This window comes from Terrapene carolina, unplaced genomic scaffold, assembly GCF_002925995.2.
Source record: "Terrapene carolina triunguis isolate 2854851 unplaced genomic scaffold, T_m_triunguis-2.0 Scaffold406, whole genome shotgun sequence".
NCBI classification, from domain to species: Eukaryota; Metazoa; Chordata; order Testudines; family Emydidae; genus Terrapene; species Terrapene triunguis.
In genome coordinates this window covers 3,860,558-3,884,053 of record NW_020664757.1, presented here as the reverse complement: position 1 = coordinate 3,884,053, position 23,496 = coordinate 3,860,558, and the positions used below count along the sequence as shown (strand labels likewise).

Below are 23,496 nucleotides of genomic sequence, written 5' to 3'. Positions count from 1 at the left end.
TTTTCCTTCTTTTCTCTCCCGCCCCCCCTAACACCTCTCAGGTTTTGGTTTATCTTTTACTTCTTTTGTTTGTTGGTTTGGAGTAATAATTTCTTGGCCATTCTGGATTAATTTTGTGGAAGTTTGTACAGTGTCCAGATATGTGTTAAAAATCAATACCTGAATCTGTATTACATTACAATGACCCAAATAGAGTAATAGTTCACATTTTTATACTGCCTTCCATCTGAATATATCAAATTTCTATATGCATATTACTTAAGCTATTACAACATCTATGTGAAGTTTTACAATACAGGGAAACTGAAACACTGCAAGGAGTGACTTGCCAAGTCCCACAGAAAGTCAGTGGCAGAACTTCCAATTTAACGTATATAATGCAACTCCCACTCTTGTGCTTTAAGCTCTAGATTGCAGCAGAGAATTCCCACCCCTATTTCATATGGACTTAAAGACAGGGTTACATATTACCCAGTTTATAGTTCTTCAAAAATATTATAGCTGTCTTTATGCTACTGTTCTCCTGAATATAATTTCTGCATCAGTTCTAATGTCATAGTACCAGAGTCTGTTCTCTCATCAAGACAAGTTATGCATACATCAAGTTATAACTGTGTTTTTAATTAGTCATTTCCTTAGACTGAAACAGGAAACATGAGAAAAAGGTTCTGCAGCAGTAACGGACTACATTAATTCTTAAGTGGAAAATAATGGGAGCAATATAACAAGAATAAAGACATATACCAGAGGATAAAATAATCATTTCCCAATTTCAATTCTGACTTGACTGGAGTGGCCACTATGTTGAGAAATGTTACAGGTAAAACCAATATTGCATAACACTTGAATGTGTGTAACTCCCAGTTTTTGAGAAGTATAAAACATTAATCTATAGCTCTAGGATTTCATGTGTACGGTAGGTTGGCTAGCAAATTATGCTGGAATGGAAGTGTGGGTGGAAGGAAACAACAATAATCAGAATAAATGTATTTTAAAATATGGGTATCATCTAACTTCTTCATTATTTAAAATGTTATTAAAAGTTAGCCATACAAAACTCATTCCACCAAATACCACAATCATTTCCTCTTTCCACATTCAGGAAAAACTACATTAGCCCTCTGGAGTTAAGGAAGGAAGAACATCATATTTAAAAATAATGAAGTCTAAGAGCTTCTCCACTTAACTTCACTAGGTCATGGGAGCTTCTTTTGAATGTGAAATCAGAAAAGGCTTGTGCTGGCAGCCTGGAACTCTAACAGTCTTTCAGATGTTGTTGGGAGAAGGAATTACAGATTAGGCTCAAATATTAACATTTCATTTGTGAAATTAAGGAGTTTTCACGTAGTTAACAGTAGCACAGATATTGAGGTGGAAATATTTAATCAACTGGCTCCTCCACGTTGATGTCCAATGATTTGTGATATACCTGGACAAAAAAATACTTGGGAAAGAACAATACAAACACTTTCAGGATCAGTAAACTTTTCTATGCATGAAGCCTGGACAAATGATCAGATTTTTATTTTTTAAATCCCAGAAAGGAGAGGGTAATGTTGCTTTCTGTCTACAGGAAGGGTGAAGTCCACCCATGGAGAATGCCCTATTAACGTCCTTTGTGCTATTTAAGATCCCTAACAGGGTCTTGTAAGGGAATGAGAGACCACAACTAGGGGTTTTCACACTCTGTGTGTGCTACAGAGATGGGATCTGAATTGACAGATATGACAATTTTCTGCAATATCCTTAAAAACGTTATTGAATTAAGTTTAACTATCTTTGGAATCCTCTGTATTGAATAAGAAGTTTATGTATTATTGTGAACCGTAGGAAATGTTATGAACTTCAGCCAGGGGGCAGACAACAATGGACTTTTGGGACAAACAGTACTGACTGGTTTTCCTGGGAATTTCTAGAGAGTGGCAGTCTGGGTTGCTGTTGATATCACAGCGTAGGCAGGGAAACGTGCAGCCTGGAAAAACCCTGGTCAGGAGGGAGAGAGATGTGCATCTTGTTGCCTGATCTTTAGATTATGTATTAATTATACTGATTACTTAAGAATCCCGTTATCATTTTGAGGGTTGCCAGGTTCTTGCCCCAAGATCAAGGCCAGTATTATTCAAATTATTATATAGTTGGGAACCCCAATGTGCACAGTTGCAACACTCACACTATAGGAACTCTTTTATATTTACAAATATAGTTTTTTAATACATTTAGCACAGTCACAAACACCCCAACTTAGGAAAATAGATAGAGATACTACAGAATGTACATCTGCACATCCGTATACTCACACCATCTCCTGTAGAACAACCTGAAATGTTAGCCATTATCTTTCTCATCACCATCACCTTCCCCATCATCATTCTGGCACCTCCCAAGGACTACATCTCTCTCTCCTACCGCTCCTAGGCTGGGATGCCACTTTTACAATATGTTACGTTGACGTCGCTATGTTTGATGCATATTTAGTAGTGGATTTTCCCCTTTTTCCTTATTTGTATTTCCTTACCTTACTAATGTTGGGGTGTCTTTTTTCTATAGCTTAGTATATCAATGATCTCAACTTATTATCACATACATCCATTTGATACCATGGCCCTTTTGTGATTAGGTATCACATTTGTTATTTCTGTTCTAACTGGCTATTTCGGTTCTTTCCAAGTTCCAAATTGTGGTGTACCTGTTTAGTTTAAAAGGGTATGAACTTAGAAAAGCCCCTATGCCAACCTGCTTTAATGCATCCTCTATGTTAAAAGTCGCAGCGATACATGGACCTTATTCTTTAGCTCATCACCATCTATCTAGGTCAGGGGTTCTCGGACTGGGGGTCAGGACCCCTCAGGGGGTCACGAGGTTATTACATGGGGGAGTCACAAGCTGTCAGCCTCCCCCCCCAAAACCCGCTTTGCCTCCAGCATTTATAATGGTGTTATACGTTTTTTAATTTATAAGGGGTGGGGTTGCACTCAGAGGCTTGCTATGTGAAAGGGGTCACCAGTACAAAAATTTGAGAACCACTAATCTAGGTGAAAGGTCCTAAACATATGTATGCTAGCTTTGTCTTAGCTCAACATATAGAACGTGGCCTTCAGGTCCCTTGTGTTACAGCCAAAATATACTCTAATATAAACCTATAATAATAAAACAAAATAATCAAACCCATAAGAAAATAAGAAACTTATAAGAAAAGATATATAGGCAAGCAAGCAGGCTAGCCTTAGATGTATCTCATGTACCTGTTATGTATGTTAGTTCTTTGCCAGGACACTTCTGTGGTTGACTCATGTACCTGTGGTCAGAACTTCCCCTTAAACTCTATTTTCAGCTCCCCAAATACTTTGTGCTTTCCGTTGAGTCGTTTATCTATGCAAAGTTTATCTGTTCAAAGTTCATAGGCCTCAAGCCTTACGCTAACTTGCTGAAGCTAATGTCTTACAGGATACAGGCCTGTAGGTTTCTTGCATTAGTGCTGAATATAATGCAAAGCAGTAAATATAACAAAGGCAAACTAGCCCACTGGGCTACAGTCTCCACCCAAGACAAGTGACAGCTGCGAATTGGGAGCCTAACAGATGTCCTTGCTGGACCACAGAAGGGGAATACAAGTGCAGTTGCCTTGAACTGTGAAATGCACCACTCCCAATAGGTCTGTATGAAAGAGAACAGTTGGTGGTCTGGGGAGTGGCTACCATATCAAAGTTTATTTGGGTTATATGGCTGTGACCTCTCCTCCTCATAGGGTGCACTGACAGGGTTACTATTCCAGACTGTAGGACTAGCATCCATGTAGGGGCGGCTGTGCTGCACCTCTGTGGTCTGCCTGCCTGTGCAAACGTGAAGTCCAGCCCCTACCCATCTATTGCTTGGATTTTGTGTCTCAAGGACTGGATTTCACCCTAAAAAAGTAGTAGTTGGTGTATTTTTTAAAATCAGAACTATCACATCTCAGGGCTAACATTGTTAGCAAAGAACTTGCAGAAGAACAGCTGCTAACAAGTCTCAACTAGTTATATGAGCTGCTCAAACCACACAGTAACCTCTGTGATTTAAAACAAAACAAAACTGTCGAGCTACAATCATCAGCTCATGCCAGTGTGAAGTCTCTCAGCCTCAAAGAGCAGGGGTGGGCAAACTTTTTAGCCTGAGGGCCACATCTTGGTATGGAAATTGTATGGCAGGCCATGAATGCTCACAAAATTAATAATTCATGTTCAAACAGGGATAACACAAGTTTGCTTCAAAATCAACACTATTAAAACAATTCTGTTGAATAATGCGCTGTTAGAAAATTACATTACTGAGCGGTTTGTTGCAGCTGGTCACCCTTCTTTATAATGGCATCAGAGTCCGGTGTCATTCTCATTGTGGAAATCCGCAATACCAAGATGAGATGCTGGTCAGTTAACTGGGATCTGTAGTGAGATTTGTTGTAATTCAGCAGGGAAAATGTTTGTTTGCACACATAGCCGAACAAAACAAGGATTTTCTGTGCCACCTTGCGGATATTTGGAAACTTTGTTTCACTCAAGGGGGCATAAAACTCATACAGTTTTTTCTGAATTGTACTTTTCCTTCAAGTTGAAATTGCATTGGAGATCAATGAGCTCCAGTTGTAATTCTTGCGGGCTCTCTCGTATTCAAATGACAGTGGGCATGACACCAGCTCCAGTGTCTTCTCTATCTTCTCAAAGTCAGAGAATCGACGAGAAAATTCTGCGTGCAAGTCACTCAACATTTTACTGTACTTTTCTGTCTGTTCTGGTGCCACTTCCAAGTATTTCAGTGTTGGAAAGTGAGCGAGCGAACACTTTGTCCTTAATTTGTTTTGAAAACAAGACTAACTTGACTTTGAAAGCTGTCACACTAGAATACAATTTGTGTACAAACACATTCTTTCCTTGCAGTTTCACATTAAGGTCATTTAAATGTGACAAGATATCCACATCAAAAGCGAGGTCACACAGCCAGTTTGAATTCTTTAATTCAGGGAAATCGTTTTCTTTCCCCTGCATCTCCAGAAAAGTGTGAATTTCATCTCTGAGCTCCCAAACTCTCTGCAATTCCTTTCCTAGGCTGAGCCAGCTGACATTTGTATGACAAAGTAAGTCCTGGTGTTTGGCGTCAGTGTCTTCAAGAAGGGAAATGAATTGCCAATGATTAAGTCCCCTCGCTCTTATGTAGTTCACTATTTTCACTACTGTGTGAACAACATGATGTCCAGGACATTTTTGCAGAGGTCCTCCTGATGTATAATACAATGCAGAAAAATCACCTGTTTATTAGGGTTGTCTTCTTTTACTTTGTCCTGAATTCTTTTTAAAAGTCCTATGTTTTTCCCAGTTAAATTTGGCAATCCATCTGTGGTTACATTTGCCAGTTTACTCCAGGGGAGCTTCAGATGTTCAAGGCAGCCAGACACCCTCTCGTATAAATCCGATCCTTTAGTTGTGCCTTTCATTGATTTCATTGATAAAAATTCCTCTGTGATTTCAAATTTGTCATCAATTCCTCTGACAAAAATCAATAACTGTGCTGTGTCCTTAATGTCAGTGCTGTTGTTGAGAGCTAACGAAAACAACGTAAAGCCCTGTGCTTTCTTGTTCAACTCAGAAGCCAAATGTTCATCAATCACTTCTACACGGTGAGTAACAGTTCTTTGTGACAAACTAATGTTCTCAAATTTGTTTTGGTAGTCCGGGCATAGCACGCCAGGAACATCAACCATGCATTCTTTCAGCAAAAGGCTTATTTTGTTTAGCGATTTCAAATGCCAGAACATAACTTGTCTTTTTAGTGGCTTCCTGAACTGTAGCCTGCTGCACAAATATTTAGCCGAGCTTTTAAGTTCATGGCGAGTTTCTCAGCTTTTCTTGCCCTTTCCTCAATTGTTAAATTGCTGCCATAATTAGGATGTTTTGTTGAAAAATGGCGATTCAAACTGTACTCCTTGAACACTGCGATGCTCTCCTGACGAATCAGGCATACAGCCTTCGAGTTCATGTTTGTAAAAAAATATTTTGCATTTTGTTGAAAACCTGACACTCACTGTTCACTTTTTTTCCCTTTTTTTTGCAGCACTGTAGTGAGTCAGTGTGGCTCCCCGGCGCCCCAGAGGGGGAGGAGCCCATCCGGAGGCCGCAGTGGGCGGAGCCGGGGAGCTCTGGGCCCGCCACTCAGGGGGTCAGGCGGCGACCCGGAAGTATAAAGGCTGGCCCTCAGAACTCAGTCAGGCCCCAGCCGCCGAAGAGACTAGACGTCTCCAGCCTAGCTCGGGGCTGGGAAACCTCTGCGTCCCGGGGCAGCCGCCGGGCCCGCCCTGCGCCCGCTACCCAGAGGAGCCGCCGGGCCCGCCCTGCGCCCGCTACCCAGAGGAGCCGCCGAGCCCGCCCTGCACCTACTATCCAGAGGAGCCGCCGGGCCCGCCCTGCGCCCTCTACCCGGAGGAGTTGCCGGACCTACCGAACGACGCCTGGCCGGACGAACCCATGGTCCAGGATCCCCCCGAGGCCAACACCGGCCCCCAGGTAGGCCCAGAGGGGGAGTGTGGAAGTAGCCCGGGGGCAGCCGACCCCAGTCTGGCTGCAGCATTGCCAGAGCCTATGTCAGTGCGTTGCGGCCAGGATCCCCACTGACTAAGCAGCGGGCCTTCTGCTGCTGCTAGGGCCCCGGGCTGGGACGCAGTGGAGTGGGAGGGCCTGCGTCCCCCCTGCCACCCAACCTGTGGGTGGCAGTCTCCCCCTCTCCCAGGCCTGTTGAGGCTTACTTGGTACGGTTGCTCAGCCCTGACTGAGGGCCTGAGTGCCTGCCCCAGCGTTTGTTGCCCCACCCTGACCTAGGGCCTGGGCCTAAATACTTCATACTGTTGCTCAGCCCGGACTGAGGGTCTGAGCCCTGATATAACATTGGTGTCCGCTGGAAGCTCGGGTCGGGCTTATTGTGTCTCTCAGGACAGTGCAGACCGACGGGGAACCCGGCCGCCGGACAGAGCGCCCAACCCCGGTGTGTAGTGAGTTGGTGTGGCTCCCCGTCGCCCAGAGAAGGTCGAGCCCCGGAAAACTCGTGTACAAGCACTTATTTTTGAAAGGGAAAAGAAAATCCTCACTGCTGCCCTTATTTCAAACTGCTGTTTTACAAGATTGCATGCACTTCACGCAGGGCCTCATTTTCAAAAGAGCATGGCACTCATGTAGCCAGCATCGCAAGATATTTACATGCCAGATGCGCTAAAGGTTCATATGTCCCTTGATGCTTCAACCACCATTCCAGGGGACATGCATCCATGCTGATGACAGGTTCTGCTCAATAACAATCCAAAGCAGTGCGGACCAATGCATGTTCATTTTCATAATCTGAGTCAGATCCCACCAGCAGAAGATTGATTTTCTTTTTTGGTGTTTCAGGTTCTGTAGTTTCCGCATCGGAGTGTTGCTCTTCTAAGACTTCTGAAAGCATGCTCCATGCCTTGTCCCTTTCGGATTTTGGAAGGCATTTCAGATTCTTAAACCCTGGGACAAGTGCTGTAGCTATCTTTAGAAATCTCACATTGGTATGTTCTTTGCGTTTTGTGAAATCTGCAGTGAAAGTGTTCTTAAAATGAACAACATGTGCTGGGTCATCATCTGAGACTGTTATAACATGAAATATATGGCAGAATGTGGGTAAAATAGAGCAGGGGACAAACAATTCTCCCCACCAGGAGTTCAGTTACAAATTTAATTAACACATTTTTTTTTAATGAGTGTCATCAGCATGGAAGCATGTCCTCTGGAATGGTGACTGAAGCATGAAGGGGCATACAAATGTTTAGCATATCTGGCATGTAAGTACCTTGCAATGCCAGCTACAAAAGTGCCATGCAAATACCTGTTCTCACTTTCCGGTGACATTGGAAATAAGAAGAGGGCAGCATTATCTCCTGTAAATGTAAACAAACTTGTTTGTCTTAGCGACTGGCTGAACAAGAAGTAGGACTGAGTGGACTTGCAGGCTCTGAAGTTTTACATAGTTTTGTTTTTGAGTGTAGTTATGTAAAAACAAAAAATCTACATTTGTAAATTGCACTTTCACAGCAAAGAGATTGCACTACAGTACTTGTATGAGGTAAATTGAAAAACACTGTTTCTTGTTTATCACTTTACAGTGCAAATATTTGTAATAAAAAATATTATACACTTTGATTTCAATTACAACACAGAATACAATATATATGAAAATGTAGAAAAACATCCAAAATATTTAATAAATTTCAATTGGTATTCTATTGTTTAACAGTGCGATTAAAATTACGATTAATCACGATTAATTTTTTGGAGTTAATCACGTAAGTTAACTGCAACTAATTGACGGCCCTACTTTAAATCCTTCTGTAAGACTTGCCTCTGCTATGATGTTTACAAAACCCAGCTTTCATATCGAGGCAGGTGACAAGCTGTGACTATTCTCCTTTTCCTCTTTCCTTGTCCTATTCCCTTCCTCACTACAGTAACTTCTCACTTAACGTTGTAATTGTGTTCCTTAAAAATGCGACTTTAAGCGAAACGATGTTAAGCTAATCCAATTTCCCCATAAGTATTAATGTAAATGGGACGGGGGGTTAGGTTCCAGGGAAATTTTTTTCACCAGACAAAAGACTATATATACACACACACACACACACAGTATAAGTTTTAAACAAACAATTTAATACTGGTACACAGCAATAATGATTGTGAAGCTTGGTTGAGGTGGTGAAGTCAGATGGTGGGATATTTCCCAGGGAATGCCTTACTGCTAAATGATGAACTAGCAATCGGCTGAGCCCTCAAGGATTAACACGTTGTTAATGTAGCCTCACACTCTGCAAGGCAGCACGAATGGAGGGAGGGGAGACAGCATGGCAGACAGAGATAGAGACACACACCGTGTGTGAGAGAGAGAGATGCGCATTGCCCCTTTAAGTACGCTGACCCTACTCTAAGTACACTGCCTTTTAAAATAGATCAGCAAGTTGAGACAGCAGCCCCTGCCAGCAAGCTCCCTCCGTCCTGAGCCCTGTCGTGTGTCCCCCTGCTCTTTGGAAATGGGGTGAGCGGGGTGCAGGAGCAGGGGGGAGGGGGACAACCTAATATTAGCCCCCTCTTCCCCCCACCTTGCACAGCAAGCAGGAGGCTCCGGAGAGCTCCAAGGCAGAGGGCAGGAGCAGCACACGGCAGTGGGGGGAGGGACAGCTGAACTGCTGGCAACTGATAGCCTGCTGGGTGGCTGCCGCACAGGGAACTTAGGGGAAAAGGGTGCTGATAGGGGGGCTGCCAGTCCACCCTGGTTCCAAATCCCCACCAGCTAGCTCCAATGGGCTGCTCTTCCTGCAAGCAGTGGACAAAGCAGGCGGCTGACAAACGATGTTATAAGGGAGCATTGCTCAACTTTAAACGAGCATGTTCTCTAATTGATCAGCAATGTAACAATGAAACAACGTTAACCGGGACGACTTTAAGTGAAGAGTTACTGTACCACTACCTCACTTAAAAAAATGCACGTAGCTAACAAAGCTGTGCCTATACTACACCAGATTCATTTGCTCGTACGGTGTCTCCACATGTCCTATCCTTTGTGTATGTCTTTAAATTGCAAACCTTGCAAAGCAGGAATTGTCCCTTTTCTGTTTGTACAGCACCAAGTGGTGCCCCCAATCCCAAGTAGGGCCTCTGGTCACTACCATAGTATAAATATTAATTATAATAAAAACCTACCTTGACTGGCTCCTTCTGAACTTTGATGTATCAATCATATTACAGGAACTTTGCAGATAGGTCATGACACCTCATCATATTATAATCAGTTCTCTGTATGTTAAAAAAAAACTCTAAGAGAATAATTTTGATTATTTTCATTCTGAGTACAAATCAAATCCAAAATCAAGTAATCATTCAATCCCTAAATAACACAATCCTTAAATTAAACTGCTCACAGTCACCAAACCCCTCTCCAGACTGCCCCAAACCATTACAGGAACTGCAGTACCAGATTACACCAGTGGTCTGTTACTTGTCATGAGGACTGTCGAATAAGTATTTGATCAAAACAACATGCCTTGTAGCATGTTCTGAAGATTAAGTAAACTCAGGCCGTGGAACACTGCTACAGGTTCCTAGCTGGGGAATATCCATTGCAAATGTTCTGTTTCCAGTCCTGCAGGAATGTATGTCTAATGAGCAGCTGACAGATATTTCATTGGGTCAAAGTACAATAACACAATGGGCACATTTTGTTCCAAGACAATGTGTTTAGGTTTGCAACAGCACTTCAGAATATTTGCATCACCTGACTTAGCTTCCTAGTTGCTGCCCATCCTCTCCATTTGTGGACAGTGTCCTGCCAGAGAACTAGATTTGCATTCTTTAGAAACAGATCGCTTTCCCTGCTACTGCACAGTATCTGAACTATGTACACCAATCTCAGTCCTCCAAGACTCAAGGGTTGTCTTCACTGCAGGGTGAGGACAAGGTATAACTCAAGTGTGTTACCCCAACCGACTCCGGCGCTAACACAGCAGTGACAGCAAGCCTCAAATATGGACATACACCTTACAAAGACAAGCCAAGATTAATAATATGCACAGCAGAGTTAACTCCTATTGAGTTAGCCTAGCTTGAGTGAAAACACTTGACATTATAAAAAATAATAATAATAATAATCCACCCCCCTCAAAAAAAAAAAAGACAAACCCCAACCAAAAACCAAACAAACAACAACAAAAACCACTAAACCACTACACACCAAAAGAAACCCACTCAAGCTGCAGAGAGTGTTTGTATTTGCAGCGGAGTCCAGACTGCATCTCTAGCTCCAGCATCAGTCCTACTTGAGCTTCAGCCCATGTCCCTTGACAGGCCAGCTTCCTCAACTGTGACTGACAGAAACGTGTTTTTATCTTGCGGTCGCTAATGCGCGTTAACCTAGCTCATTGTAAAAACACAGAGGAGACAGGGCACTCTCGCTTTACTGCCAGGTGAACTAGGCGAGATCAACCCCTGGCTGGGATTTAGTGCTGACCTCGCCTAGGTTCCTCGGGGTAAAGTACAAGGGCCTCTGTCGCCACTTAGGATTTTACAGTGCGATAACTATCATGCGTTCCTTATCTGGCTGTAAAAACATCCCCTTTGGGTCTGTGAAGCCAAAGCCCCACTTACCTGGAGCTCGCGCTTTCCCTGAGGGAAAGTTTGGTTAGAGGCAACATTGGCATCATATACCTCAAGCTAACCGGGCCGTGCGTACAGGTATATATGAGTATCACAGCAACACGTCATGCCTGCCCAGCATCGAGTGTGCACATCTCGATCCCCCCGCCCCCCAAAGCGTGTTATCAGCGCCATGTCCGAGGCTGGAAAATCAGTCCCTGACCGCCCAGGATAGGAGGGAGCTTTACTGTTGCAGGCCAAGCGCATTGCACACACTGCGGGGCTCCTTGCATCCCTCCAACCTCCCCTGCCCCATGGCCACCCTCTATCACAGGGACTCTCTGCAGCCTCCCCCCACCCGCCTCTGTGTGCCCCCCATTATTCCTCACCCCAGATGGGGGGTGAGGTGGGGACACGGGGCGAGGACACGCCGGGCCAGCAGAAGCGGGTGAATAGGGCAGCAAGGGGGGGGAGGTCTGGAATGCAGTACGGGGGCGGCACGAGGGAGCGGGGTCTGGGGGAGGGGCGATGGGGAGGCGGTGACTCACGCAGGGGTCAAATTCTGCGCCTCACTCCGCTCCTCAGTCTCCCCCCTGCCCGGGGAGGGGGACGGGCTGACGGGCCCGGCCTCCCCCGGGGCGGCCACCGCGCGAAACGCTCGCGCCGCTGCTTCCCCGCCCCAGCCAACTACCTAACGGTCCTCCATCACTAGCCTCCCGCCGACGCCTACGTCACTTCTTGCCCCGCCCCTTGGGGCCCCGAATATTGTCTGCAAACACCGTTATTTAATCATTTAAAATCTTTGTAAATATTCGTAGACAACAAAGGGGGAGGGGAAATCGGTAGAAACGGGGTGAGCACGGGGTGTGAGTGATGTCATCAACCCCCGGCCAATCAGCAGCAGCGAGGGTGTAGCCGGCGAGACACCTCCTCTCTATATAAAGGGGGCGCGTCGCAGCCGCCTCCCGTCTGTGTGCGAGTCGAGTCGGCTGAGGGGGTGTCGGGAAGGGCGCGGCGCTGCAGCGATGGGGAACGCGGTGGCTCGGGAGGACTTTGAGTGGGTTTACACGGACCAGCCCCACGCCGATCGCCGCAAGGCGATCCTAGGTGAGCGAGGGGCCCGGGCAGCTTCCCCTCAGCGCCGGGGCGTCCTGCTGGCGGCGCATGTGTCTCCCCAGCCGGCTCGCTGTCAGGGCCGGTGGTGCCTGGGCTCTACCCGTTCCGCCGGCGGGGGGAAGGGCCTGATGCCTCCCCGCAGGGAACCGGCCGCCCCAGGCTCGCCGTGTCCGCTGGCAGCCAGCGCTTGTCGCTCTGCGCGCGGGAGGGGCGCTGCCTGCGGGACGGAGCGGCCCCGTCCAGGGGAGGCGGCGTTTGTGTCCCCAGCGCCGAGGGGGCCCGTTTCGGGGCTCGCCGGGGGTGGCGAGCTTGGTAAAATGGCTGCCGCGGAAGGGGGGCGGGCGGGTGACACACGGGTCGGCCCCTTGAGACAGGCTCGGAGGCCGAGCTCTTCAGGCGCCTCGAAGGGCCCACCCCATCCGTGACCCGCTAGACACCGCTCCTCCCTCCGTCCGGGGGGCAGCGCGATTACCGCCAGGACTTCCCCCGCCCGCCCTGCTGGGTGGGGGGAGACGCCTCGCTCGGCTGCCCGCGAGCAGAGCCCCGGAATGAGGCGTTTCTGGACTGTCCAGAGGCCGGAGTCAACCCTGCAGATCCGCCCTCCTGGCCAGCGGCTCTGCGAGGCACGGGGAGGCTCCTCGGAGTCCTTTTGAGATGTCTTCCGCTCAGCTGATTCGGGGGAGGGGATTGTCGTGTGGGTCAGACCCTCGTCAAACTGTCATGCCTCCCTCAAGTAAACTCACTGCGGTTGAAAGCCTCTTTCTAGCTAACGCGCTGGCTTCCAGAAACGTCTCCGGAATATTTCTTGTTAAAACTGATTGCCTGGGAAATTGTACATACATTATGCACACGTGAAGGAGAGGAGGAGGAGGAGGAGGAGAAAAGCCCTAAAAAAAGTGATTTTTGTATTTTGATCTTGCTGGCAGAAGAGCTGGTTGAGATGGAAAGCGTGAAGGAGGCATTTTCATGATGTGTACTGTTGGGCTGTGTAGTGTAGTGATGGATGTGATCAGTTATATATGAAACTGACAGTGCTTGTAGGGTAGTGGGAAGGGAAGTGGTGACTATACTACAGTGTTTCCAAAGAGCAGACTTAAATAGGGCTTCCGATCAGTTGTTACTGGGTGAACACTTCCCTTCTTTTAAATTGGGGTGTTTTTTCAGTTAACACTGGCAATGAGCACTTGTATCGGAGTGCTTGTCTACACAGAGCAGTAATGCAGACAACTGGGGTGTGACTTCTAAAGTGCACTAGTGTGTTGTGCCTTAGTTTGTCCATGTAGACCCTGCTGGTGTGCACTAAAGGTTCCCACCTGTGTCTGAATGTAGTGGTGTTTGAAGCAGTGCTACATTAAAGTGCACAAGGGAATATTACAAAAACATTACTTGTTACTGTGTGTGTGTATGTATATGTGTAAAATATAAATAAAAAGCCTGCCAAAACCCTGATTAATTTTTTTGGCATCTACATAGAATGCAAATTGCTAAGAAGGAACACTGCACATAAATTAGTGGGTCTGCCTTTAGCTGATGGTGTGATGGGTGGGGATTGGTTTCATTTTCATTTTCTTGAGATTGGGAAACACTACTATACCAAATGCAGAGTTTACTTTAGGGTTTAAAAGGTGAGTATTAAACCCCTGAAGTGTGCAAAATAGTCAGTACTTTGACTAATTTGCAACTAGCTTTATAATGACAGTGGTTCAGATTTGCCTAAATTAAGTTTAGCTTATACCTCTGCACAACCAAGTCATCCCAAGAGTGGGATGTGGAGGGAGGGCAATTTTATTTGCTGAGGCTGTCTTTCTGGGAAGTAATACTAAGTCTCAGGAAGTTGCATCAAGGTTGGACCACATTGTCTCCTTGTCCATAACCACTTAGGCCAGGGGTGGGCAAACTTTTTGGCCCGAGGGCCACATTGGGATTGCAAAACTGTATGGAGGGTGGGGTAGGGAAGGCTGTGCCTCCCCAGACAGCCTGGCCTCTGCCCCCTCACACTTCCTTCCCCCTGACTGCCCCCCTCAGAACCACTGACCTCCCCCTGGGACCCCACCTCCTATCCACACCACCAACTGCCCTGACCCCTATCCACACCCCTGCCCCTAACAGCCCCTGGGACCCCACCCCCTATCCAACCCCCCCCATCCCCTGACTGCCCTCTGCCCCTTATCCAACCCCCCCCCCCCCTGCTCCCTACCCCCTTACCATGCCGCTCAGAGCAGCAGGAGCTTGCAGGCCTGGAGCCTGCTGGCAGGAGCGGTGGACCAGAGCACTGGTGGCATAGTGAACTGAGGCTGCAGGGGAGGGGCTGGGGGCTAGCCTCCCCAGCCAGGATCTCAGGGGCTGGGCAGGACGATCTGGCCTGTGGGCTGCAGTTTGCCCACCTCTGACTTAAGCCATGTTGGCCTTCTGCAATTTGGATTGTCTGCCTTGCTTTGCTACGGCTTCCCAAGCCATCTTCCCTGGCTGTGCCTATGGTAAAAGCTGGTGTAGAGCCTGAAATATAATGTTTAATATCTGGCAGCAATGTTGATGTATGCAACTCTAGCAGGGACTATAAATCTTAGGTGGGTTGTGTAACATGCTGCTTGTACACTGTCTTAAAGGGATATTAGTGCAAATAAGTGTTTTCAGAAGCTTAATTACTGAAGTAGAAATGACAATTCATAAATAGGAATCTTTACATGTCTGCCCAAGATGAGTATGAAGTTGCTTATCTTCTTTAATTTTCTCATCCCTAAAAAGGGCGTAATATTTGTCCCTCAGATGTATGATTAATTTAAATCTGTAACGAACTGTGGAAGTGCATGCTAAGTATTAAGAGACATTGAGTTTCTAGAATAAAACACCAAATACCACTAAACTACAGCAGCACTCTTTGATCTTGCTCAATATTTCAGGCATGCACATATGCCTACAGCAGTCAAACAATTCCCAACATGTACATGCAAACTACTAATGTAACTGAATTGCCAGAAATGTAGGAAGACTTAAGGAATGAGTCCACTCAACTTAATTAATAGAATCAATTTTGGGGGGAGGGGGGGAGAAGGAGGGCGTACTAGTAAGTTGTTTGTGTGGCTGAAAAAATTTTGGCTCTACTAAAGTGTACTTGTGACATTTTTCTCTTTGCATTTAACTATTTTTCTTCTCCCCATAACAGCTAAACATCCAGAAATAAAAGCTTTAATGAAGCCAGACTACAACTTGATATGGGTGGTTGTACTGATGGTTCTTGCACAGTTGATTGCATTTTATCTGGTTAAAGACTTGGACTGGAAATGGGTTATGTTCTGGGCTTACGTTTTTGGCAGCTGCATCAGTCACTCAATGACTCTGGCTATTCATGAGATCTCTCACAATGGTGCCTTTGGCAATTGCAGAGCTATGTGGAATCGGTGGTTTGGAATATTTGCCAATCTCCCTCTTGGCCTCCCATACTCTATATCTTTCAAGAGATACCACATGGATCATCATCGCTATCTAGGAGGTGATGGAATTGATGTGGACATTCCTACTGACTTTGAAGGCTGGTTTTTCTGTACTCGTTTTAGGAAGTTCATATGGATTGTTCTTCAGCCTTTTTTCTATGCTATTCGACCTCTCTGCATCAATCCCAAACCAATTTCTCGATTGGAAATCATCAACTTGTTGGCTCAGCTCTCTTTTGATGTTGTAATATACTACTACTTGGGAATTAAATCAGTCTTCTACATGGTTGCAGGATCGCTACTTGGACTGGGGTTGCATCCAATTTCAGGACACTTCATAGCTGAACATTACATGTTCTTAAAGGGACATGAGACTTACTCCTATTATGGGCCACTTAATTTGCTCACTTTTAATGTTGGCTACCACAATGAACACCATGACTTTCCCAATATTCCTGGCAAGAACCTTCCATTGGTAAGTACACTTTCAAGAATATATAAAGCTAATGGTAAACTGAAATTTACATCAGTGCTTGTTAAGTTCAGGGGTGGGCAAACTTTTTGGCCCGAGGGCTACATCTGGGTATAGAAATTGTATGGCGGGCCATGAATGCTCATGAAATTGGGGTTGAGATGGAGGAGAGAGAGGGGGCTTTGGCTGGGGGTGCTGGCTCTGGGGTGGGGCCAGAAATGAGGAGTTCAGGGTGCAGGAGGGGGCTGTGGGGTGGGTGCAGGCGTTGGGGTGGGGCTGGCAAGGAGGGGGTTGGGGTGCAGAAGGGGCTCCAGGCTGGGACCAAGGGGTTCAGAGAGCAGGAGGGGGGATCAGGGCAGGGGGTTGGGGGCACATTTCTCTTCTCCACCTCCTAGATAGAGGTGTGGCCAGGCAGCTCAGCTGTGCCTTGCCCTGTTTGCAGGCACTGCCCCTGCAGCTCCCATTATGCATAGGAGCCAGAGGGGGCCATGCTGCTGCTTCTGGGAGCTGCATGGAGCGGCCCCCAACCCTGCTCCCCAGCTGGAGCTCAAGGGCTGGATCTGGGCGGTAGTTTGCCTACCCTTGTTTTAGTTCCTTTTTGGTTGAAGTAGGATACTTAAAGCAGCAGTACCTTAAGTATCCACTATAGAATTAAAACTACATTATGTGAAATAATTGTCTATTAAAGCAATCTTAAGTGTTACTTCTAATTGTCCTTTCCCCCATCCAGCCTTACAATCTGTTTCTCTTCTATTTGCCTACTGGGTAGTACTTGACAGCACCTTGCATACTTTGTTTTTTGTGTAATAATTCAGTTTCTCACATTTTGGTTCCTGTTTCCCACACAGCAGTAGAAGAGAAACATAACTCATTATAAAACAACAAAAATGGGAGGAAACAAGGACAGTGAAACTACATTCTTTTAAAAAGACTGCATTTTAATTTGAGCATTTCTCAAGTAAAAGCTTGCATAGCTAGTCTGATCCCTTCTGCTTACATAGGGATGCTTCTCTTGACTATTTTTAGCAAACTGATTAACAGCTTCCTGTTAACAAGCAAAAACTAAACGTGTTTACCTCAGATTAACATTTGGGAGTTTCCAAATTCTTGATGGATCATCCTACCACAAACATTAAAGCTTTTCTATATCTGCATGCTAATTTAACTGCACACATACTGCCTCAAATGCAGCACACTGGCCACATCAACTGAGAATTTTCAGACTAGTTCCTAACTGATACAGCTTCCTCTGATGAAGCTGCAATGGAGACAGTATTTGTTACCATTGTTTTTTGTCAACACTACTATCTTCATTTGTGGAGATGCAACTGTTTAGCAATTTTAAGACTTAATTCCTATGTCCTACAATAGAATCTGATAAATCCTTCAAGTAGCTATTATACGCAAGTCTGTCTTCAATCACATTACATAATTGCTTTAGTATTTTACATTCCTATAAGGTAGTTGCAGTTCAAAAAGCAAATAGTAACGTTGCATAACATATTAATAAATCCCCTTTGGAATACTTAATGCAAACCACACTCTGGGGTGGGGGGGAACGACTGGCCTTTCTGCAGGCTTTGAACTGGGAATATTTATGCCTCCTCTCCCTCTGGAATCATTAATCATGGCATTTTAATGGATTTCTACCCTGGGTCAATCTTATCTGTGAGAAGACCAGTTAGACAATCCATATCTCAACATTCTGAATTCAGTGTCCAGAAAGCATTGATCATCGCAGATGCATCTGAAGTACCTAGGCTGCTTGTTGTACTGTATTGATAGGTACCTAGAAAACATACTAGGTCAATAAGTACCACAGGTTGCCCTGACTATTAGTCTTGAGTTTCAGAGCAGTTCATCAGCTGTTACTGCACCAATATATCTGCCCTGACTGATTATAATCAGGGGCTTCAAATGTGCTATTTCAAGATTAGCTCATGCCAGACCAGTTGTCTCAATAGCAGACCCAAACTTTCAAGCTTTTTTTCTCCTCTCTTCCCTACCCACATCCCCATTTCAGCTCTGTCCCAACTGCTTGATTGTTCCTGATTCAGGACCTGGTCAGCTGTCTTCAATACTTTGGTCCCCTTGCTTCTAGACCCTGTTCTTATTCTGAGTATAAACTCCTTGAACCACTGTTGGGTGAACTTGTGTTTTTATGTACCAAGTGTCACACCACTGGGTTCTAGTTCAGTCTGAGGCTATGTACACACTACCACCTTCCTGAGTGACTTAAGTTACACCAACCTAACACTGGTGTGGACAGCACTGTGTTGGCAGGAGAACTTCTCCCGCCAACATAGCTACTGCTGGTCTTGGGGGCTGGAGTGATTAAGTTGATGGGAGTCCTCTCTCCCATCTGCTTAGTGTCTGCATAGCAGTGCTACAGTGGTGCAGCTGTGCCACTGAGGCTACGGCTACACTACAGAGCTTATAATCAGATAAACAAAAGCAGACCAGCAGCACTTTTTTGGGGGGGGGAGGGGTGTAACATACTGTCTGGACAAAGCAAAGAACCTTGACTACCTGAATATCCCATGTAGATCACACCTCTGTTAGTTTAGGAGTACCTAAAAGGCCTTCCCTGCAAGCAGCTGGCCTTGGGCATTAAAACAGCTTTGCATTCTCCCTACAGTGGGTGTTAAAACTCTGATAGCTCCACATTGGGTGAATAAAATCTCCTTTTTTAAAAAATACAGGTTTAATGTTTAAAAAAATCCATTTACTTTTAAATTTGAAACAGACAACCTATAATGTCTAAATTTATAATCTTCAGCTAATGCCACTAAAAGTAAATTTCTTAACACTCCCAGTTGTTTAAAGACTTTGTTCTCCTGCTTCTAGAAGTACTGGCAGAAACACTGGAGGGGAAGAAGTTTTGAGCTTAGCAAATGTGAATAAACCTTTAATTTTTTTCCTCTTAGGTGAAGAAAATAGCAGCTGAATACTATGATGATCTTCCACAATATAACTCCTGGATAAAAGTGCTTTATGACTTTGTGATGGATGACACAATCAGCCCTTACTCACGCATGAAAAGGAAATTAAAGGGTGATGTGAAACAGGATTAAACTTCTGCCAACCAAAAGACTCTACAAAGCAAGATCTGGGATATTTAGCAAGAAATTCTTGCATCAGCTACTTGAAAAGAAGTTTATTTGTATCCTGAATTATTAAAGAATGCATTGGTGTATCCTAAACCAGACCAATTAGACTACCACTAGCTAAACATTCTAACAGTCATTGGTGTAACTAAAATACAAAAGACATGATTTAATATGCTCAGTGTATGTGTACAATAGTACTTAAGTTTGTTTTATAATATTTCACAGCTGCTAACAAATCTTGTACTCAGACACCTGTTTCTGGCTTGTCTATTTAGACCTATAAAAGATACTATTTACACTTCTGGGTCGTCCTGTGCTGCCCATTCCATGCTCATAACTTAGTCAATTATAGTATTAAAGTTCATACTTGATAGTTACTCCTAAGCCAACATGATTAACTTAAGTCTTGTTTCATTAAATGTGTTTTCAACTGATTTCTGTCTCTGAACTTCTTGGGGGTGAGCAGTAGGGGAGAAAATAAACTTCTAAACTGCAGTTAATAGTGAATCTGCCTTAAGGGCTAATTCACTGCTGATTCAAAGCAGTGGCAGATCCAGGTTCTTATCAACAGTGACTATCTCACTACCACTAGTATTGAAAACTACTTCATGAGGCTGCTGCTGCTTTTTATGAACCACTCTTACTGATAGTGGGGACTAAATTAGTGATTATCTGACTAATTTTCTGGGTATAGAGTTATTCCCCTAAGTGTTAGTATTTAGGAAAATAGTAGCAGAATAATCTGAAGACAAGTGTGTTTAGAGCCTAGTGCAAAAACCTCCACTAGCCTGGTCTGGCTGACTGGGCTTGTTTAGCTTTTAAAACAAAACTCACTTAATGAGGCTTTATTAATGTCAGTCAGCTGTACATGTTGGCTATGTAATGAAGAGGCAATTTGTGAAAACACACTAGGCACCTGAATCCTAGTTTAGGCTCTATTATGAATGCTGTTCACACCTAAGCAGTTAGGAACTTGTACCCTGAATGAGTTCAGGTTTCTGCCTGTGGGCATGTGCACTACTGTCTTAAGCCCTAAACTGATTCACAAAGCAGGGTAAAAGCGGTTTTGTCTACCTATGGTGTATGCAGGCCCCAATCCTACTGCATTGGTGGTAATGAAGGTGCAGCCTTTCTTTCTCTTCATCTCCTCTCCTCTTCTCTTCCCCCCCCCCCCCATTACTATAAAAAACATTTAGGTTCCTAAGCTACCTCTAGACAGCTGGTTACCATTTGTGGATTGCTAAAATGAGGCAGCCTGTAGCCTAGACTTAGCCCTACCCCTCTCAGAGAGGGACACTTATGTCATTAGCATCTCTCATGGGTTAGCTTAGGTGCTCCCTGCCTAGTGTACTGGTTTTTGTGGATTGCATTCTAAGATGCCTATCTCTTCTCCATTCATTGTAGGCAGCCTAGGGGCCTAACTCTGCTTTGGCAATTAGTGTTCCTGTGATTGTTTAGGCATCTGACATTAGGTGCTGTGATGCTCAGCATTGCAATGCCTGAGTCCCTTCATGGATCCTAACCCTCAGGGCTGCCCTTATAATTGGCAGATCTTCTGACCACTACCTATTCCACCTTGAAAATGAATATAATTATTACTGCAGATACCTAGGAAAAATATCATGAGGTATACAGATGGCTAGGTGTCTCCTGAACAGGGAAATACAGCTACTGTAACCAGTTTAGTCATTTGTGCACATTTAATGGTGTAGTTAAAATGAAGAATTAACAAAAACCAAATTGCATTAACACAAACAAACCTTTCCCATATGTTGTAGGTTAGTATCTTCCTGTTCTCCAGCCATACTTTTTAGTGGGCTCTGTACATTTCTGCATCTTCTAATCCTGCCTTGATCCTTTTTGCTTCCCTATCTCCAAAAATGCAGATACTATAGACACTTTCTGTGAAGAATAACTGATAAACAGAAAATTATGCTGATGCCCCTTCTGCCATTTTGGTGATTTTTTTTAGGGCCAGATTTCTAAAGGTGCCAAGAGGGCTTTTTCAAAAGTGCTTATTTGCATCTTTAAAAATCTGATGCAAAACAGCAGTCCCAACCTTGTATGTCTATCATAAAAGCTGGAGCCAAACTTTTAGCCTTCACTAAGTGGTGGTCTGTACAAGGGAGGCTGAAGGACCGTTCTGGCCTATGTTTCCATTCTTTGGTTACCCTTCTTGAGCCACTTTAAAAGGGCCTGATTGCAAGGGGAGTAGATGCTTATTTTCTGAATATTGGCCTCGTGGTTCTGGGTGACCAACTTGAGTCACTTTTGAAAATGTAGGCCCTGTCTGTATTTGGTTAATTCATAAATATCAGTGGCTTAAATTTACAGCCTCCTTACAAAAGGTTAAGTATTTACAAAGAATTAACTTGTTTGGGGCCTTTGACAAAATAGCTGGCTTACTGTACCATGTAACTAGTCACTTTTTTGTCAACTATGCTTCCTTTATATCAGTATAACCAGCACTTGAAGGTAAACCTATAAATAAATGCTTTTGGATAACACTGGAAAAGTGGCTTTTGTACTGGTGCCTTGCTAGTAAACTAACTTTCATTGGATTACAATGTAATGTTTTATAGCTAAACTTTAAGTTTAGCTTAACCTCCCCAAAGACTTTTATAAAGGACAGAAATATGAAGCAACTTGAAATGTAAAGGGTCAGCTTGCTTTTAATTAACTTTTGGAAGCAGATGGGCATCTGGAAGACTAACATTTGTGTGTTTGGGCAGTGAAATTGTAAGACAAAATGTATGTTAAAATACTTGATTTTTTTTTAGCAAAATTAATATTAGCTAATGTTTGGTTCAATGCCTGAAAAATTGCAAAAAAAAAAAAAAAAGGGGGTGTGTGTGTGGGGGGGGGGGGTACATTATCTAAACTCCTCTGTGCTGAGAAGGCTCTCCTGTGCCTGGATGGGGGATGGATCATCTTCATTAAAACCTTCGCCATACTTGATAAAAGCTATCCTCTGCTGCTGCTTTGAGTAGTGTCCCTATGCCTGCTCCACTGTGGGTGTGCTTGCATCCCTGCACTGCTGATCAGGGGACTTTAGTAGCAGTATCTGTTGGGACCACAACTATGCTGTCTCTCCTTGTGCTGTGCCACGAGACTAGTCAGCACACGTAGGCTAACCCATCTCAGTTCCTGCTCAACCACCCTTGGCTAGAGATGGAGCCATTAGCAGTTCATAAAGACTATTGTTTTAATCTATATACCTATAGTTAGTCTCTTGGTTATAGTTCTAGTTTTTTTTCCCTTTTATTTTATCCTTTAAAAAAAGGAAAGACTTCATTTTTCTTCCCTGTCAGGAACCTTTTCCCCCAACAGGGTATGCCTGTAAAGAGGCTATCCTGATCACAGATAAGTACACTCAGTCCATTTTCTGCCTCCGGGACAGCCACATACAACAAAAGTGTGGTCGTTGCCAACAAGTCGGCCCAGGATCCTGCGAAGACAGAGCTCTGTCAGAAGATTATCTTCATCAAGGCAGCTCTCTGACCCTAGTTGGCTGGTAGATGTGAGTCCTCCCTACAGTCTTCTACATCTTAAGGGCTGTGGGTCAAAAAAGCAGACTACAGCCCCCTTTCACAAATAATCTAAGAGAGCAGTGAGCCCTGAGATAGTCATAAGTGATCACCATCTAGCTCAATATCACTGACACCAAAGCCATCTCAGTCTGACACCCATGGCTCTCAGAGACCACCAGCAACCAGTACTGCTGGCAGGCCCATGGACCCGATGGGCACGGGCACTGACTCATTGGCACCAATGGACAGGAGTAAGCACTCCTCCAAAAAGCTACTCCAGGTATGCAACCCCCATTGGTACCATCAGTGACGGCTCACCCGGCCCCAGAACAAGTGGTGCAGAGATCACCAACACCAGGATGATTGGTACCAGCGGAATTCTAACATGTAAAAGCAGGGCCGGCTCTAGGTTTTTTGCCATCCCAAGCAAAAAATTTGCCGCTCCAAGCGCCCAACTGCTCAAACAAACAAACAAAATGGCCGGAATGCTGCCCCTGGAATTGCTTTGCTGGTGCCTAGAGCCGGTCCTGTGCAAAAGGCCTCTGGATGTCCCTTCCTCTCACTACTGAGATCTCTTTACTGAGCCTCTACCAAGCACAGGAGGTATCCACGCTGCCATGCTCCTCCGCTCTCTAGTGAGGGTTCAGACAGCCTGAGGAGGTAGTGTTGCAGTAC

General features: G+C 44.8%; 1 protein-coding gene and 1 pseudogene across 1 annotated transcript; one reads left to right on the top strand and one right to left on the bottom strand.

The window, feature by feature from the left end:
• Window positions 1-4,579: 4,579 nt before the first annotated feature.
• On the bottom strand, window positions 4,580-5,731 carry LOC112113082 (annotated as a pseudogene).
• A 6,408-nt stretch (window positions 5,732-12,139) lies between these two features.
• On the top strand, window positions 12,140-19,356 carry DEGS1 (delta 4-desaturase, sphingolipid 1). Its single transcript, XM_024209251.2, has 3 exons — window positions 12,140-12,269; window positions 15,442-16,184; window positions 19,109-19,356. Exons 1-3 carry the CDS (start codon window positions 12,188-12,190, stop codon window positions 19,253-19,255), a joined length of 972 nt encoding a protein of 323 aa, XP_024065019.1. The 5' UTR covers window positions 12,140-12,187; the 3' UTR covers window positions 19,256-19,356.
• Window positions 19,357-23,496: the final 4,140 nt, after the last annotated feature.

What these genes read in the sequence shown, in the direction of transcription:
- DEGS1 (XM_024209251.2), top strand. Translation starts at nt 12,188, where the DNA reads ATGGGGAACGCGGTGGCTCGGGAGGACTTTGAGTGGGTTTACACGGAC. An exon ending in TCGCCGCAAGGCGATCCTAG is followed by an intron (nt 12,270 to 15,441) that starts GTGAGCGAGGGG and finishes TCCCCATAACAG; the next exon opens with CTAAACATCCAGAAATAAAA. An exon ending in CTGGCAAGAACCTTCCATTG is followed by an intron (nt 16,185 to 19,108) that starts GTAAGTACACTT and finishes TTTTCCTCTTAG; the next exon opens with GTGAAGAAAATAGCAGCTGA.